Here is a 19006-nt window from a genome sequence, read left to right as displayed (position 1 = left end):
CCCTGTGAGGGTGGTGAGGCCCTGGCACAGGTTGTCCAGAGAAGCTGTGGCTGCCCCATCCCTGGAAGTGTCCAAGACCAGGCTGGATGGGGCTTGGAGCAACCTGGTCTAGTGGAAGGTATCCTCGCCCATGGCAGGGGGTGGGATGAGATGGTCTGTAAAGTCCCTTCCAATCCAAACCATTCCATGATAGGAACACAGCATTCTTTCCTATTGCAGGATCACTCTCCTTCCACCCTTCTTCCTTTTGCCTTTTTTTTTTTTAGAAAGTTTCTAACTCCATATACAAACCCCTTTAATTTAAAAAATTACATTTATCACTTAAGTGAAACTTGTGGGGGATTTAGGATGGCATCACAGTTAACCAGGGCCAAGTTACACGCCACAACCCACACGAGATTCCAGAGTCCTTACAGTTCTTGGTGCTCACTTGTAGTCAAAGCCTCTTTCCCCCCTCTGAAAAAGGCACCCTCTAAAAACAGGATGTTTCCCAGTAACAGCTGATGGTGTCAGCACGTTTCTGGCACAGCCTCAGCCTGTGGCACACTCAGGGGCTGCCATATTACACCAAAACTTGTTTTCACACTACGTTATTATAACCCAGGGGGCAAGTTCAGAACACTTCAGACTTGAGGTGCTTGTTTTTTATTCAGTAAGTCTCAAGTTTTTAACTGCAGTCACATTTCATAAGCCTGTCAAGCTGTCAGTGATCCACTCTCCTTCCTAACAAAATACTTCCTAACAAAAGGCTGTGACAGCAGATGACAAAACATATGAGAAGTGAACAACAGGCCCAGCCTCAATCAACTTGCTGCATACAAATTCTGACTTGGTTTAATAACTTCATTCTGGTGTGATATTCTTAATTCAGCATCACTGGTGGTTTAGCTGACCTCTTAAACACAGTCATACACTCCAAGGTAAAAGTGTACTGTGCAAAAGCATAGGTGTGGCAGGACAGAACCCAGACACTCAACCTCAACACTTACTTGCCAGATTAGAAGGAGCCAGCCATGTTGTTCCCCTGGTTTTGCAAGGACACGAGCAGATCATCAATTTTCTCCATGTTCTGGTTGGGTGCCATCGCCGGCGGCAGCGGCGCCGGCTCCGAGATCTGCTGGGACAGGAGCGCCGGCACCGCCGCCTGCCCCTCGCCCTGGGGCTGCCCGGGCTGGCCCATGGCCATCAGCTCCTCTGGCAGTGGGGCTGGCCCCGAGGTGAGCAGCTGGCCACAGTCTGGGGGCAGGAAGAGAACACAGGAACATTTCAGTGAGGGTAAGTCCAAGCACACACTTGAGTACGACCACAGCAGAACTGCAACAACCTGTTGTACCATCACCTGCACCTCTCACTTCTGGGGCTCCACAGCTACCTACAGACCTTTACAAAGAAAGGATCTACATTCCACAGAACTTGTCATGGAAGCTAGATCCAGACAGGGGATAGGGGAAACTGCACTTTAACTGACATTTTTCTGGACTACACAGCTTCCGAAATCCCTCCTTTCCTTCAACAGTGTGTGGACAAAGCCAACACACATATTGTGGAAACCAAATCCAGCAAGAGAAATGCTCTCTTAAGAGAGCACAATCATTCCTAGGTTAGATATTAAGGAGCAATTATTCCCTGTGAGGGTAGTGAGGCCCTGGCACAGGTTGTCCAGAAAAGCTGTGGCTGCCCAATCCCTGGAAGTGTCCAAGGCCAGGCTGGACAGGGCTTGGAGCAACCTGGTGTAGTGGAAGGTGTCCCTGCCCACAGCACGGGGGTGAAACGAGATAAATTTTCAGTGCCCCTTCCCACCCAAACCATTCTATGATCTATGAGAATCTCTTCCAAACTGCAAGCTCAACATGGGGCACTTGTCACTCACTGTTTTGGATGCCAAACAGGAATATTCCTGATGTCTGCTGGGATGACGCAGGGGAATTCTGCAGCTGGTTGATGGCACCTCCTGCTGTGTTGTGGAACAAAGGGGCCTGTTGCTGGGGAGGAGAGGCAGTTCCTGGCATTCCCGCCATGCTGTTCTGAGAGGAGTACATGGGAGACTGCTGCAGCTCCGGCTGGCTCATGCTGTTCTGCAGGGCAGACATGGAAGCTGAGGAGATGAACAGGGTGACTTGTTGCTCTTGAGAACTTGGGGACCCTTGGACCAGCTGAATCTGGGGCGAGTTATGGAAGATGGTTGGCTGCTGTGCTTCGGCCTGGTTGGAGCCAGGATTCTGGAGAGAAGACACTGGGGTCTGACTCTGGAATTGCATGGGCTGCTGCTCCTGGTTCATCGATGCCATGTTCGTCTGTGGATGGAAAATGGACTGGCCTTGCTGCTCCTGGTTGGTAACTGGGTTTTGATTGGGATTGAAAATCATGTTTTGCTTTTGAGAGGCCATGGTACCCATTGCGCTTTGATTGCTGAACATCATGTTCTGCTGCTGCTGCTGCTGCTGTTCTTGCGCTGGAGGACTGCTCTGGATAGCAACGATCGAATGCTGAGGTTGGAAGATGGCTCCTTGTTGGTTCTGAGGGATGGAGCTGGACTGGATGGAGCCCAACGACACTTGAGACTGAAACAAACCCTGCTGAGCAGGCTGGGTCTGAGGCTGCTCCTGGGGAAGTATGGAACTCTGGATATGAGATATCTGGGTCTGCTGCTGGAAAGAAGTCTGCTGTTCAGTGTTTGTTGCTGTCTGAAGAGAAGAAATGGAATTTGGGCTTGTAAAGAATGACATCTGTTCTTCCTGAGTGGCAGGGTTGCTCATGGAACTCTGGGAGAGGAACATGTTGGCAGACTGCTGGTCTTGAGGAACCGAGGAGCTCTGCAAGACACCCATGGCATTCTGAGAGTGGAACATCGGGGGCTGCAGTTGGTCAGAGGAGTTAGTGTTGGTCTGGTTGTGGACAATGGAATTTGAGCTATGAAAAAGAGAACCTTGTGTTTCCTGGGATATATTCTGAGTATCACCAATAGGATTCTGAGAGTGGAAAAGCTGAGCCTGTGAGTGTGGAGACTGTTGCATGAAGCTTCCCGACTGGATCGACATCATTTCCCCACCTTGCTGGAACAGGCCCCCCCCTTGCTGCTGAGTCCCACTCGCCTGGACACTCATCATGGTTTTGGTAGATGAGAAGAGATTAACCTGGGACTGACTTTCCCCACTGTGCTGCATCTGAACCATGGTTTGAAACACAGAGCTCTGCATCTGCTTACTCTGTCCCGAAGCCTCTTCTCCATCTGCAGAATTGGATGCCTGGAACATGGCAGGGCCGTTGTTGGAGACCTGCTGCTGGGCAGGGGCAGCCGCCTCGCTCCCCGAGACACCAGGGGACGAGGAGAATAATTCACACTGCATTTGCATGTCTTCATTAGTTGATAACCCACTCATCATGTGAGAAGCCTGCTGGTACACCGGGGACTGCTGCAGGGCTCCGTTCCCCGATGTTGTGGAGGAGAACAGATCCGACTGCATCGGCGTGGCCGCCGGGCACATGTTCTGCTGGATCCCGATCACCATCGCCGCCGACGTCTCCATCGCCTGCTGCTGCTGCTGCTGCTGCTGCTGGGGGTTGGACAGGGAGTTCTCAGGCTGAGAGTGAACGTTCTCAGCTCGCCCAGGCAAAAGGTTCTCCGCTCTGGAATGGACAGCTGTGTCTGAGGAGGAAAATATCCCAGGATTTACACTATTCTGTATCTGGCTGACCTGCTGAAAGATATCTGCGTTCAGCTGATCTTGGACATCCTCGCTGCTGTCTGAACCAGAGAACAGAACGGAAGATAACTGCTGCTGAGCTTCCAAAACCTGCTGCACCAAGTCAACGTTCCTATTGCTGCCAGTGGCAGTGTTGGTTGGAAAATTCCCAGCCTGGAGCTGCTGTATCGTGTTCTGTAACTGACTCACGCCGCTGGCCGATGAGAAGATACTCGATGAAATCTGCTGCTGCAAGGCCTGTGCTGGCTCTGAGAGCGTGGACTGTTGTTGTTGTGATGCATCAGTCAACTGTGACAGAGTCACTACTGTGCCATCTGACTGCAGCACTTCCCTGGTCTGGGAATCCCTCGTTTGGAACTGGGCAGCTTGCTGCAGTAACGCGTCGCTGTTCTGCAGCTGCCCCGGAGTGGACACTGCTGAGAAGCTGCCAGGCTGGGAAATGTCCTGGGTCTGGATTGTGGTCAGGGGCTCTGGGTTGTACACCTTGGGCTGGATTTGCTGCTGGTTTTCACTTTCAGAAGGTAAATGGGAAGCAGAAGTTGATATGCCAGACATGCTATTTTCCAATGTTTGTTGAGTTGGTCCAACCACATTTGAAGCCTGAAAAGAGCAAGACATTGGGTAATTTATAAATGTAGGTGGGTGATGTTGATAAAATTTCCCCCAACCTCTTATGTCCAGGGAAGATCAGAGGGAGAAGATGTGATGTCTGTGTATCTCTCCAGACATACCCAAACCAGCAAGCAAATGATTACCAGTGGAAATGCTATTTCAAGGATGGAGTTAAGGCACAATTTAATGAAAGCAATGCTAGGAATTCATTAAAAGAATATTACAGTAATTTACTAGTTCTGTACCACAGCACAAAAAACATCATCACAGAATCACTATCCAAGTCAGGGTGCAGGAGCCAGGTGAGTTATCTAAGGAACTTGTCTGTTATTTTACTCCTGCTCTGTGATCATGTTTTACCCAGGTTGATCCTGGACATGGCATTTTCCCTGTCTATTACTCTTCTCCACTATTAAAGCATGGACAAAGGATGTAACTCGGACTCTCAAAGCTGCTGTTCTCAGCCCCCCACCAAACTCACCTGGAACGTGGGGGGAGAGCGTTTTTCTGCACTTACTTCCATTGGAGCCACATCTTCGTTCTTAATCATACTGCTTGGCATGAGTGGAGTTATCAAGGCACTAGGAAGAATGTTCACCTTCTCCAGGTTACAGCCTGAGGCCTTCACTGCTGCAGCCACAAATACAACGCATTAGATCACTTTAGCATTAATTTTAATCTCACAGAATCAGTGAATGGTTTGGGTTGGAAGGGACCTTAGAGGCATCCAGTTCCAATCCCCTGCCACAGGCAGGGACACCATCCACTAGAACAGGTTGTTCCAACCTGAACACTTCCAATAATTTTTTCTGGTCCATATAAAAAAATTACATAAGATATCCCAGATCTTTCATGTAAAGAATTAACCTTTCTGATTTCAAATACTGCTGAAACTGGGCTTAAACTAAACCAACGGGAAAGCCTGCAAAAACCATCGTTCCATAAGTCCTTTCAAGTAAATTAAAGCATTAATCCTCAATGTAAAGCAACAGATCTCCATGCTTTAACCCAATTTAAACCTTACAATAAGGTGGCAGTAAAATTTCTGTACAAGTATATGAAGTGGGGAAGGACAGAGCAGAGATAAAGCACATAAAGCACACCTCTGTCTGACCTCTGGTTCATGATCAACCTGGAGCAGAACAGGTACAGGAATGAACTGTCACAAAAGAGCTGGTAAGCTCTTTGAGAAACCCACATGAGAAGGTAAACTCAGATTTATTGCATAAATTAAATGAGGATATGAAGGAACAGAAATAGCACGTTGTGTTCTGAGGAACAGCAGCTGTTCTCTAGCAGTTGGGATCTTCCCTCGGTGAAGCCTCCACACTAAATTAGATGGATGTCAAGCTTACCCTGTATATTAGTTATTATTTTCCTCATCTTTTCAATCTGGCTACTAGAAATCTTACCAGTCCTTTTACCAGCTTGTTTCATTGCCCTACATATTTTTGCATATTTCTCCTCCAATTATTCTCTGCAGGTTTAAACTCATCAGATCCTGTATTATCCTCCCTAACAAGTTGTAAAGTCAACTTGTAAATCCATCCATGCCAAGACCAAGCTCTTAACTTCAAACACGAGCTCTGTGGGTCTCACCTGCAGCCATGGATTCCTATCACACCTGGGATCACACTGCTCACCTTCAACCTGCTTTTCCAGAGCAGGCTGTGGAAATTTCCAGTCATCTTTGTGCACCACTGGAGTCTTCACAGGCAACTAAGAGACATTTCCTTCCTCTATTTCAATACTAGAAGGATCAATTCACACTTAAAAAAAATAGGTAAACCTAAAACTTGTTCTTTTGGAAGGAAACGACGAACTTTGCATGGACAGAATGGTCAGAAAAAAAAGTCCTCACTGATGGGAGTAAGCTGAAACTCCCAGAATTAGTGTTTTTAACTAGACCCACTGAAAGCAGTGTCATTAAACCTATAAAATACAGCTTTTGAAAGACACCAAGTTGCCACATTTGTGTTTTTCAGTGCTCAGTCCTTCCCCACTACCAAGTTTAGGTGTAGTTTTGCCTAAATTAACACTACACAGTTTCTAAATCTTTTTTATTAACTGCTATCTTAGGCTTCTTTTTAGCTCTTCACTTGCAAACATATTAAATAAAGATCAGACTGCAGGGCCTGAGGAATGAAAAATGGGGAGAAAATTTAATATTATTTTTTGCAAAGTTTTTGTTCTTTATTCACTCATTAAAACATACTTAAAGGAATACTGTTATAAAGTAAAATATTCAGAATCAGAGAACAAACCTCCCTGTTTGAACGGGGCCAGATTTTATAAGCACGGAGCTATCTCAGGATGTCTGATTCATTGCTCCAAATTTGAGTAAGAATTTAGAGTTAAATTATTAACAACACTGATAAGAATCAATTTAGTACCTTTTATAGCCTCTTCAAAAGAACAATGTTGGGCTGGGCTGGAGATTTCCTTCTTCACATTAACATTCAGAGTCCCAGCTGCTGAGACAAAACACATTGAGAACTTCCTATGTTAAATCAGCAAACACGCCAAAACCAAACAAAGCAAACCAAAACAGTTACTTATAGCTTAAAAAAAATTCAGGTTCTTTGAAACCCACAAACCTTCACCCTGTGTATTGTGATATAGATAGATAAATAAACAACAATACGTGAGGTGGGCAAACTGCAGCTTTCCTCAGGATAAAGCTTGGTGGGATTTCTTGGTTTATTTGGTGGACTGTATGGAGTATGTCTATTTTTTTCCTGTTCAGCTTCATTCTGATCCTTAAACTGGAAATGGATGCTGCTGCATATAAACAGCTGTCTCCATGCAGCTGGAATTTGAGGTATTTACCACATAAATGAGAAAAGTAAAGCCTTCGCATTTTATTATTAGCAGAGCAAACCTCCCATGAAGAGAAGTTTGGAAAGATCTATGTTACTTAACATTCCTGTGGTATGGATTAAACAGTGAAATGAGAACTGAGATAGTTCAGCAGGTGAAATGCCCACCCCTCCCCAGTCTGTGTGTCACACACCTGGATCTGGAGTGTAGGTAAAGGGCTGCACATCGTGAGATCTCCCAGCGTTGGTCACCACATATATTCCCACAGAAACAGCTGAGGTTATTTGCTGGTCGTGATATGGTGGCACCTTCACAATAAGGTGATTCTGTAAGGCAAACAAACATCACTGGAAAAAAATCACATTTTATTATTATTGACCTTAATTGTATTTACTTACATCGAAAGAGAGAAACAGACTGATAAACCACCATAAAAAACAAAGCCACTGGGGGAGATGCATGCGTGGGATCCTGCCTTTGGAGGTGGGATCAGGATGGCCTGCATTTAATAATTCTCCAATTTCAGCCCAACAGTCCATAATGACTGCTGTCTTTAATTGTGTCAAAAAGAATAAACAAATATTCTGTAAAAGATTTCACAGTGGAAGAGAAATCCAGCCAGGTACAGCTTTGGTGTACACACAATTTATTTCCTCTCAGTAGTAACTCAATGTATCCTTAGGAAAACTGCTGGGAAAACTGAATTAGGCATTTTAATTCTATTGTATGTAAGGCCAAAGATCTGCTCACCAAACTGTGGTACCCAACTTCTCAATGAGAAAGGGAACAACTATACTTGTGTAAACCCAAACTTATATTCTGCCAGACTCACTGTAGAACTTATGTGAAGAAAAAAAATATTATTTCTAGAAATGCCCAGCAAGAGGGAAAGGCTTTACTGTTTTTTCTCTGGAAACAATCAGAGTATTTTGTAATTAAAAATATAATAATAATAGCAATAGTAGCAACAATAAGAATAGTAATAATAATAATAGAGGACTACCTGATGAAATAATTCCATATCTATTTCAGCTTCTGCCTTCCAGGAATTCTCATCTAAATGAAAATTAAAAAGCAGAGTTTATTGCACGTGCAATAAATAGAGCAGTTTATTTTCATGCCCTTGATTCTGCTCCTCAGTTTGCTCTCCACGACTGAGCTTTACCAAGCAATTGAACCCCAACCCCGTGCTCTCCTCAGCACCCCAAGCCAGCACGGCTTTCACACTAACCAGAAACATTCTCTTGGAAAATCACTTTTGTTCCCTTTAGGAAGTTCTTGCCAATCAGAAAAACTTCCTCTTCACCCTTCACTGAACAGCTGTGGAGACTTTTCTTTAGGATCTCTGGAACTCCCGCTGGTTGAGCTGCAAGGAAAAAACAGTTTGAAATCAAGAAAATATCAACATCCAAACCAAACCACTTTTACTTATAGAGTGATGAAGTAAAAAACAAAATAATTCCTGATCTTCCTCCTTCACTACATCATCCATGACTAACTCTTCAGAAGATAACCATTTCTATTATTTCCTCACAAAAATCACACTTAGGTCAATGATTCGCTAATAATATTTTCCTTTTCCTCCTGCCTTTATTAAATCTTCTAAATGAAACTTTCAGTCTTGGAGCCAAAGCTCAACAAGTGCCCAGAAGAGAAGAAAACATAGTGCTGTAATTCCCTGGTATAGACAGAGACAAACAAAGGCCTTAGCCCTTGGCCACATCTGAAGTCCCCCTGCAAATTCAGCCTTAAGACCATAAAAAACTTAGTTTTTTACAAAGATTATTTTATTCTGCTCTGCAAAAGGGCAGAAGTGGTAATTGCCCTATTACCTGGGGGGGTTTACACTTGGTTTTTTTACATGACATAAGTTTTCTGGCTGGTGCAAGAACCCAGGGCTTGGGGCAACCTGGTCTAGTGGAAGGTGACCCTGTCCATGGCAGGGGGTGGAACTGGATGAGCTTTAAGTTCCCTTCCAAATCCTTGCAAGAGTCCCATCACTGCAGTTGGGGATTTTAGCAATTTATATCCAATAAATAAGCAAAGAGGATGTGGTTTCCAGACACACATCACTGGACACCTCTGTGCCAGCGACTCAGATGACAATTTACGTAACACTTATCACCAACTGTCTTTGCTGCAAACCATTCCTATTCTTCTAAAAGCCTAAATCATGTAAAACCACACATGTTAAATGAGCACTACAGGCAATTTAAACAGACAGATATTTTAAAATAACGTGCTTTGACACACTTAGGATAAATTAACTGCAGTTTCTAACAAGGGTTCCCCAGCCCCCTTTCCCACTCCCCATAAATCCCTAGGCACACGCTTGTGCTCGTGCTCTGCACTTGCATGGCCCACTTTGAGTGTTTAATAAAAATATTCTCTGGGCTTACTACACAGCACAACATACATCCTGTACCACTCTAAATTATTTAATGACCTTTCAGAAAGGATTTCTCTACAACTCTCGCAGAGGGTTCCCAGGCAACCGTTACGCAACGACTGAATATGCTCAAGGCACATGAAAAGAGTAACTGGATTTAGGTTTGCTAACAAGTTAACAAAGCCTATTTAAAATACAGACCTTAAATAAAGAGCCTGCAGCTACTTAACGCCTTTTCTGTGGTTTCAGGAACATTATCAGTTATAAAACACAACATAAATGGGCTCTGACGAGGGAAAATGCAAACCTTGTTGAGAAGGTACAGCACACATCTGCAGTAAGGTGTATGCAGCAAACAAACCCGGTGTAATGTGCTTGAGGAGATGATTTATATGAACAATTTAATAAACAACATTATTTTATGCCATTTTGATCAGCCAGGACATACGTGCCAGCACTACTGGGCTGGCCAAGGTCTACTGCAAGTCACCATAACTTCAGCATAAGCTACAACAGAAGCACAGAATCCTGGAAAGAGTCTCAGGACTTCCCCTCTCAAGTCTCCCACCATGATCAGCGCTACCCACATACTCCCCAAAGGCACAAGTCTGATCAGAGTATTTTGCTCCTTTGTTTTAGACTTCCAGCATACAAAATTCCTGGGCAATCCCTTAGCAACTCACACAATTGAGAAGATTTTCTTAGCAAGTGACCAAACCCCAGCTTGCCAAAAACTAAACCAATTTACTCTTTACTGCATCAAATACAGCTTTTTTCAGCTAAACAGCCTATTTTAAAATCAGTCTCTAAATGTTTCACCTCAGACTCTCAGCTTCTGCTCACAATAGTAAGGTTTAGACTATTTAAGAAAATGGCAGGGGGGTGGAACGAGATGAGCTTTATGATCCCTTCCCACCTAAACTGCTCCATGGTTCTGTGAATCCCTTTTCCTCATTGGTCAGTGGAACCTCCTCAGCCAAGGCAGCCAGCTGTGCTTGTGCTAAACAGAGCATTTATAAAAAGTTTTGTTCTTGCACTGAACCAGAACGGATTCAGCCTCTGGTCCATCCAAGGACCACTCAGAATGCCAGGCCCGCTGACTTACCGCAAGTCCTTTCTAGCACTGAAAGCTGATGGATGAATGTGACATTACAGAATAGATTAAAAGTTGTATCAGAAAGTCACTATTCGAAGCAACCATGACAAAAATTGTGAAATTTTAAGAGGCAAAAATTAATTTCATTGAAGAGCATAAATATATAACTATTTTTAAACAGAGGTCAATAATTTTAACTAATACCCCACCCCAAATAAAAATCAATCTATGTAATCTAAACTATAGCAATTCTGAAATAATCGTTGATTAACGTGGGGTGTTTTCTTCCCCCAAGGCATAAAATCACAGAATCATTTAGATTGGAAAAGAGCCCAAAGACCACCAAGTCCAGCCTGTCACCCAGCCCAGAGCACTGAGTGTCACATCCAGTCATTCCTTGAGCACCTCCAGGGATGGGAACTCCATCACCTCCCTGGGCAGCCCCTTCCGATGCCTGACCACCCCTTCTGTGAAGAAATCACACTAAACCCCAGACTCCTCTAAAATCAGCGTTCTGGTTTGATACTCACTGCACAGAATGGGGGAAGAAGGTGTCTGCAGGGTCAGAGTGGAGCCGTCCTTGCGCGTGATGTTGACGCGAAAGACCAGCCGGGCGCGCGTGCTCTTCTTCTTGGACCCGGCAATCCCTATCCTGGCTTCAACATCAGCATTCCTCAGCTTCAGGATTCCCACACAATCAACCCTAACAACACAGAAGAGTACAGAGTTTAATAGTTTATTAAGTTCAGTATCTTAAATAATCTTTCAAGAAGTTCCATAAGCCACCAAGTCAAAAGTCTTGAAGTAATTACTGAAATGTTATCAGATTATTTTTATTTATATGAAATCTCTCTATGACCTTTCTCATTTTTCAATTCAACCCTGCATAATCTGGAGGATGAATCATGGGAGAACAGCATATGAAAGCACGAATAGAATAGAAAATGCAATATAATTCTGGTAAGCATTCAATTTAGAATCACAGCTCTTCATTCTTCCATCCCTAGGGCGAGATCTGGGTTTGTAGGATTATTGCTACAAAATATTCTGCATTCGCTTAAAGAAAGCAGGAGTAGAAGAAAACTTACTGTAGTCATATTATTTTTTATGTTCAGTGGGGCTTGGAAGTGACAGATACGTCCTACTGTAAGTGTGGTCCTGGGGCAGACGTACAGGGCCAGGTGAGAGATGCAGTGCTGGCTTTCAGAGACAAATGCTCCATGGAAAATTATTACAAGCAAAAAACAGCCAAAAAAATAAAAACAAAAAACTCAAAAAAACCCAGAAACACAGCGTGATGTGTTGAAAAGAAGAATATTGTAATTTAATCAGGATTTTGGGCTCTATGTCGAAAAAGTACAGGGACCACCTGATATCCGAGTACAATAAACTTCAAGCAAGAGCTGAGGAGCAGAGAGGAGGGGACAGTGTGTTTCAGACAATGCCACTACTAGCATTACCTTTAACAGAGGTGCTACAGCAGCACTGAAATATCAGCAAATTTTCTTTAGAGACACCAAGACATCATGAAAAACAGCCCAGGCAAAACTCCTCTTCCTAGATAATTCCAGTTCTCTTCCTGGTATTGCTATACTTTATATGGTTGGATTTGACCATCTTAAAGGTCTTTTCCAACCTTAAAAATTCTATAATTCTATGATTAATGCCTGAGGACAATTATAAAATTATTCTCTAAGAGGAAGTTTCCAAACTTATAGGAATAAATTTTTTCTAAAAGAGAATCAAACTGACTCAGTCAATCTGCAAACTGTATTATCCTGCTTAGGAAGTAGACACTGTAAACTGAATAAAAGTTTCTTCTCTTGATACAAGTTTCCAGGTGCAGAGTGGCAGCTTTCAACCACAGAGCCATTACAAAATAGATGTTCTACTGACAAGAAGACTTTGGAAGATCACTGCCTTCCTGTATATTGATACATGTGAAAAGCATAGGAGGGAATTACTTCTATTTGAAGTGTCCTTCCTGTGAGATCAAAACCACGAAAGCAGATGAATCCACTTTTCAAAACTTCCTGCTGTGATCCACTGTCATGAGCCCCTTCCCAGGGGCCACATACTGCTCTCATGCAGCTGTATCCTGGCTCCAAAACCTCACCTGTGCTGGACCACACCAGCTCTGTCAAGATGGGCAGAACAAGCAAAGCAAGAGAGCAGAAAAGCCAGAGTCTTGCTTCACTATCCACAACTCCCAGTTTTTTGGGCCCAATATTCTCCATCCCTTTTCCAAGCAGCAATTCTGTACTTGTTCAAAGCCAACCAACCAGCAGAACAGTGATTCACCTAATGCTTGGATATGCACATTATTGATCAACCAGGGACAGGAAACCAACCTAACAAAGTTAACTGACAAAGTCTAAGGAAGAGCAGACTAAGCATGAAGTATAATAAACAAACTGAGAATGTGATTTAAAAGTTCTTCTATCCAGGTGGCCTCACCCAGTGCCCAGTGTGTGCCAAGATGGTCACACTTTTAACTACCAACCCACCCAACAGAAAAAGGAAACCTGTTCCCAAACCCAAGCTCATAAGCGAAAATACTTATAAAAAAAGCTACTCACGCCAGTGTCATGTTGTTGCTTGGGTCCAGCCCGACCTCGATGACTGTGGTCCCCTCTATATCCACCTCCTTGCAGGGGGTGGTGTTTCTCCCAGTGACTCTGCAGGCCTGGTAGAACCCGTGCGGCTTCACACGCCCGGAGTCGTTCCCCACAAACACCTGCAGCACCACCGGCTCGTTGTGACCCTCCAGCTGAAAGAGGTCAGTGGTTAATTAACAAGGAGGGATTTCTTTAATTATTATTGTTAATATTCTGGTTTTAAACCCCCTTGAATCCTATCTATCTTCAGGCAGAATGATCCCAGCTGCAACTCTCATGTCTCTTACGACCCCTCACTCTCACCCCAACCATGACTATTCCCCCCTCTCTTGCCAGAATTCTCCTCTCCTCCCAATGCATCTATGTCCACCAGTCAGCCCAGAAAGAGAATATTTGCTGGGGTTGCTTCCAAAGGTGATTAGAATTTGTTGGTCAATATGTTCATGCCCATTAATCACTGGCATTCCAGAATCCCACCTTCACACCAGATGCACTTTGACACCAGATTAAAACTGTCCAACATTTGCAAAACCACTGGAAAAGTCAGAACAGGATGAAGGGGAAGCAGAGGTAAGAATGGGACGATCCAACTGCACAAGCCCAGCTTTCTCTCAGACAATAAAATAAAATAAAATTAAAAATGGTAACTTGACATCTCCTACTTAAAAGTTTATGAACAGTGTCAGAGTTTGTTGAAACACTTCGTAAGTAATAGCAGGTCAGACATTTTAACATCCTCCTGCAATCCCATGTGAAAGCCAAAATTATTCCAGAACATGTCAGTGAAAAATACATTCATAAAATACATTCATGAAATGTTTGTGTCCTTTCAATGCTTTTTTTATTAGTGGAATTCCCCTGTGGTGCCACAGACTAAAAATACTCTGAGGTAAAAGAAGTTCTAAAGTAAATCTGGACATTGCATTTCAAAGGAACCTTTCCTTCTTTTTAGGAAACAGTTAAGAAAAATACTCCAAGTAAAAAGAAACTCTAGAATGCTGACAAATTCCCAGGCCAGAGACGGTACTCCTTTGCCAGAAAATTCTAAGAGGAGATAAAATGACTATTTTAATGTTTTCACTACAACACATTTGTTGCTTGAGGATTTGCAGGTGACAATGTTGTCTTTTGTCCCAGGCCTGGAAGTCGAGGCAATACCTGCAGAAAGAAGCTCCATTTTTATTAGTAAGGAGATGCAAATGAGAGCAGAGGCCTCTGGAGGATCTCCTGGGGGATTAGTCCCTGAATACACTCTCAGAAAACGTAGTTCTGCAGTTGTTAACAAGTTCAAATAAAGGAAAAGAAAAATCAGCAAACACTGATAAAATCATTGTGTGCTCCTCAAGTCCAGGAGGGGCAAACAGCAAATGTGAGTGTTACAGACAGGCAAAGCCAAAAGATGTCTGGAGGTGGCCCAGCACAGGCTCCCAAGAGGAACCACAGGAACAGCAAAGGGCTCAACACCTAGTCACTTGATTAAGGTTTGTTTATACAATTTTAACATTGCATATTGATTGTGGAACTCAAGTTCTAAGTTGTCAAGAACAGAGTTTTATTTCAGTGCCACAGAACTTGCTTCTCCCCCTCAGCCTATGTAAGAGCGATGCACTGGAGCGACTCCCAAACACCAGATCTCTGAACCACCACTGTTTTTACACTATTCCTCCCCATCTTTAAACCCCATGAACAAAACAAAAAGCCCTCTTGTCCTTAACATATTTTTTTCCCACCAGCTCAGATTTCCTGAAGATTCACTGACTCATTTGCTTTTGCAGCCCTGGCAGAGTTTTATCTGCAGCGTATGAACTCGTCTGCCTACTGGTAAAGCAAACTGGAACTTCCAGGAATTCAGCAACACGAGACTCTTCCAAACAGATTTTTCACTGATGGGTGCTAAAGGGTAACTGGGAAAGGAATTAAAAGGAAATTCAGATGAACAAAGGCCCATTAAGAAAATCCACATAAATGAGCACTAAATCCCCATAGCAACAGGCCAATATGAAAGGATTCTTTTCTTATGAAACTCTACTGGAGTTGTGCATTACTCAGGAGGACTGAGTGAAGGGCTGGTGGGGTTTCTAACGCTGCTGAACAGGACTTTGAAGACAAGTCTACTTCTATATTCTGTCAGCAGTGGACAGCACAAATTTAAGGGCTGTATCACAAGCAAACATTTCTTTGTGGACTTGGTAAATTAGTTTGGGTTGAGAACTGCTTATCTATCGCGGCCTTGACATAAAACTTCCCTCCTCCTGTAACTCTGTGATGCCAATAAGACTTTTTGCGACCTGCAAGAGACCCAGTACAGTCTTTACAGCAGAGGGACTGCAAAGCCTCCTCCCTTCCCTCTAAAAGAGAGACTGGAGGCCTGTTTGAACTGAACCTGTTCCCAGTCCATTAGAGCACCCCTGGGAAGGGTGTCCCCATGCCCTCAGCCTACCTTCACCGTGGGAAAGCCCTGCTGTGTCCGGTCCTTCACAGAGCCCCGGCTGCCCTCGGTCAGATAACGAGCCCTGTGCTGGGTCTCCGGCTGCACCACAATCTTCAGTTCCTTCCCCTCACTCTTAGTCGGATACTGACCACACAACATTGGGGTCTTCTTCCCTCCAGCTCCCTTCTGGTTCTCTGATGCTCTGGGAAGTCAAAGCAGACCATCAAGAAGATGTTAGAAACAGCTCCCCAGTTAAAACAAACCAAGTCACAGAAAAGCTAAAAAGACAAAGGGTGTGTATTAATGGATGGAAGATTTGTAGTGGAGAGCCAACTTTGGAATTCTCTTTTCGACAGTGAAGGAAACCTGCAGAATGAAGAGGAATGGTGCTTCCCTGCTCCTCCATCCAGAGCACATGGGAACTGCTTTTCAGAGAGCAAATATAAAGGGAGGGAAACGTAATTAGCATTAAATGATGTTAATGAACAGAAGGCGGCTCATAACCTGCTTTTTCATAGTCAATGATACAGCCTGAACAAGCTGTTTCACTGCTGTAACACACACACATGTACACACACACTCTGAATGGATTTGTGGTTAAATGGTACTTTAAACAGGAAAACAGCCTCATGCCTGTCTCCACCTCCACTTGCACATCCATGCAAACTCCAGCTCTGATTTCTGTCAAAACAGATTGATAAATTTATGCAGAAACCCAATCAGTTATTGTAAAAGCTCTGACATAATTGCACTGAAGTTAAATCAGGCCTTTCTTTCCAGATGCATTTTGTAGGCCATCGTGTCTTGTGCTCAGTTCCATAATTAAAACTGGGATGAAGGAGTCCTCCAAAGTCTAACAGTACATGAGCTACCTTGTATTCCCTTTAAACCAGGATTTGGTCATGAACCTGAAGTCCAATAAACTCCTTTCACACTAGGAAATGTGAACGTGCCACGGCACACGGTACAGGCAGGAAAAGGGCTCCATGATTTACGCAAATCTCATATTCATTTTACTACCAAAAAGGGGCTTCTAACAGCTAATGCCTGGGAAGAAAGCAGCTTTAAATAACAGGTGTGAATTGCTTAAAAAACAAATCCTGTTTCAATGTGCAACTTACGGAAGTAATTTACTCAGGATTTTTTCCTTCTCAAAAAGGATGAAAAATGCTTTTTCTTTAAAATCATTTACTGGGAGTTTTGCCACTGCAGGAGGTTCTCACTGACCTGCAGCTGGGGTAACCCAGCTCTCTTCCCAATGATTTACACCAACAAACAGGATCAGCACCTTTTCTAAAGCTCCTACTGTGCAAGGACCAGCACATGGACACAGCGTAGGCTTCCCAGTCATTCCCAGGCCTGCTCCTATGCCCCAGGGAAGGCTGGGCACACCTATGCCCCCCCCCATTCCCCCTCATCTCATAACTCTGAAAGTCATGGAATTATAGAACAGTTTTGGTTGGAAGGAACCTTTAGATATGATCTAGTCAATGTCCTGCCATGGGCAGGGACACCTTCCACTATTCCAGGTTGCTCCAAGCCCCATCCAACCTGGCCTTGAACACCTCCAGGGATGGGGCAGCCACAGCTTCTCTGGGAAACCTGTGCCAGGGCCTCACCACTCTCCTTGTAAAAAAGTTCTTCCTTTTATCTACTCTAAGCCAACCCTCTCTTACTTTGAAACCATTTCCCTTTGCCTATAGCAACAGGCCCTATTTGTCACACTCCTATTTCCACTGAGCCTTCCATTAAAACAGACAGAGGTCAGTGCTTTGGATGATCTCCATTCCCATTTTTCTGTCCATAAAGGTTAACCACTTCAACATGGACAGGAGGGTGAGCCTCCTCCTGCTCACCCAGCTGAGCCCTACCACGGTCCTGGCTGCCCTCCACACTCATCCTCAAGCACCAAAGAGAGACAGGATCTAGATCAAAACTGGTGTAAATCTCTGCAAGATAATACCATCTTACAGTAAAACCATCTTCCTGCCAAGAAGTCATGATTACTCTGCTTGGTGCAGTCACACAGGCTGCTTGAAAACATAAATATGCTATGCAAAAACATACCTTCCTTTGGGAAAAGGGACAAAATTGTCCTTCAATGCAGCACAAGGGAAACCTGTGATACACTAAATAAACTGTAATTAACACCATCATGCTCTTTGCTTCTATACAAGTTAAGGGAAAACTAATGAAATTCAAGCTCGTTAGACAATCAGTTTCTATCTTCTTGTCAGGACAACCCTCCAAAGGACTAGTAATTACAAGGAATACATTTACCAATTTTCAGTCAATATATTTTCATTTTTATTACTTAGAATTTTAAAATAAACCCCTCAGCTTCTCACAGGGAAAGCGAGAAAGAATGCTGGGCAGCCTCAGCAATGGCAACACCACTGCATCCTTCCCAATGCCAGGCCTGGGAGCCAGGGGACACCTTGGCACAGGGAACGCTCCATGGAAAACACCACAGGAATTGCTCACTCTGACCCTGTCACACCGGGAAGTTCCAGCTCTGTAAACTAATAGGGAAGGCTGTGGTATAGTTGAATTTTGAAGGGAAGCATTGGAGAGCCAGCCATCAAAATTAAATCCACCTTTACACTCAAAATGTCATGTTTTAGCAGTGTGACATTAACACTGTTGTCTCTCCAAGAGTACTTTACTCATAAATCCCAATTACCTTAATTCTCAACAAATTGTTTTATACAGTATCATATTTAAGCAAAGAGATGCTCCCCACAATTATTTTAAAGTCTTTTCTCTAGAAAATTAATCGTTACTTTCAATCAGATTAGCTGAACCTGAGAGCCATTTAAAGCCTTCATCAGAGCTACTGCGTGGTCTTTCTTCTCAGATTACAAGGATATATAATTTATACATCCTTTTAATTCAGTTTATCCATATTGCTAATATTCACACCTGTACAAAACATTTCATGCACACGTATTTATTAATTTAACTGTTACCAGACAATGTTTCCTCTAATCTAGCACTTCTTTTTTTTTTTTAAGAAAATAAATATAACTGGCAAATCCCAAGGCCATTGGAACAGATCTCCTGAGTGAAGTTTGGCCTGGTCCTGCCCTCAGGGCTGTTCCCAGGGCAGAGCTGAAAGCGAAAGTGAGACCAAGCCCATTGGAAACCTGAGCCCCTGCCCTAAATCACCATCAATTCATCCCTTCTAAAAAGGCCTTCACAAATTCCAAGTTTCCACAGGAATATATTCTTTCTCTTCCTGGCCTTTACAGACAACTGCGTAGAAGTCTCTTTAGAGGCCAATGCCATTTCCATTCCCCACGGAACACAGCTGCTCTCCTTGCTCTGTTCTGAAAG

General features: G+C 43.7%; 1 protein-coding gene across 15 annotated transcripts in view; it reads right to left on the bottom strand.

The window, feature by feature from the left end:
* Positions 1-19006, bottom strand: part of NFAT5 (nuclear factor of activated T cells 5) — a 58839-nt gene that overhangs the window by 6963 nt on the left and 32870 nt on the right. For 9 of the 15 annotated variants that reach the window (XM_064670450.1, XM_064670458.1, XM_064670463.1 and 6 more), the window contains 10 exons: positions 15680-15872; positions 13201-13391; positions 11152-11324; positions 8368-8502; positions 8140-8192; positions 7330-7462; positions 6710-6790; positions 4798-4946; positions 1871-4304; positions 990-1236 (listed from right to left, as the gene is read on the bottom strand). In XM_064670450.1, the coding sequence (XP_064526520.1) occupies positions 998-1236; positions 1871-4304; positions 4798-4946; positions 6710-6790; positions 7330-7462; positions 8140-8192; positions 8368-8502; positions 11152-11324; positions 13201-13391; positions 15680-15872 (3781 nt within the window). In that variant the 3' untranslated portion in view covers positions 990-997. The remainder of the gene's footprint in view (positions 1-989; positions 1237-1870; positions 4305-4797; positions 4947-6709; positions 6791-7329; positions 7463-8139; positions 8193-8367; positions 8503-11151; positions 11325-13200; positions 13392-15679; positions 15873-19006) is intronic. The other 6 variants (XM_064670452.1, XM_064670454.1, XM_064670456.1 and 3 more) reach the window with 6 other exon arrangements.

This window comes from Pseudopipra pipra, chromosome 14 (genome assembly GCF_036250125.1).
Source record: "Pseudopipra pipra isolate bDixPip1 chromosome 14, bDixPip1.hap1, whole genome shotgun sequence".
Classification (NCBI taxonomy): Eukaryota; Metazoa; Chordata; class Aves; order Passeriformes; family Pipridae; genus Pseudopipra; species Pseudopipra pipra.
Note: the sequence above shows the minus strand (reverse complement) of the source record. Positions and strands in the feature narration are given on the sequence as shown.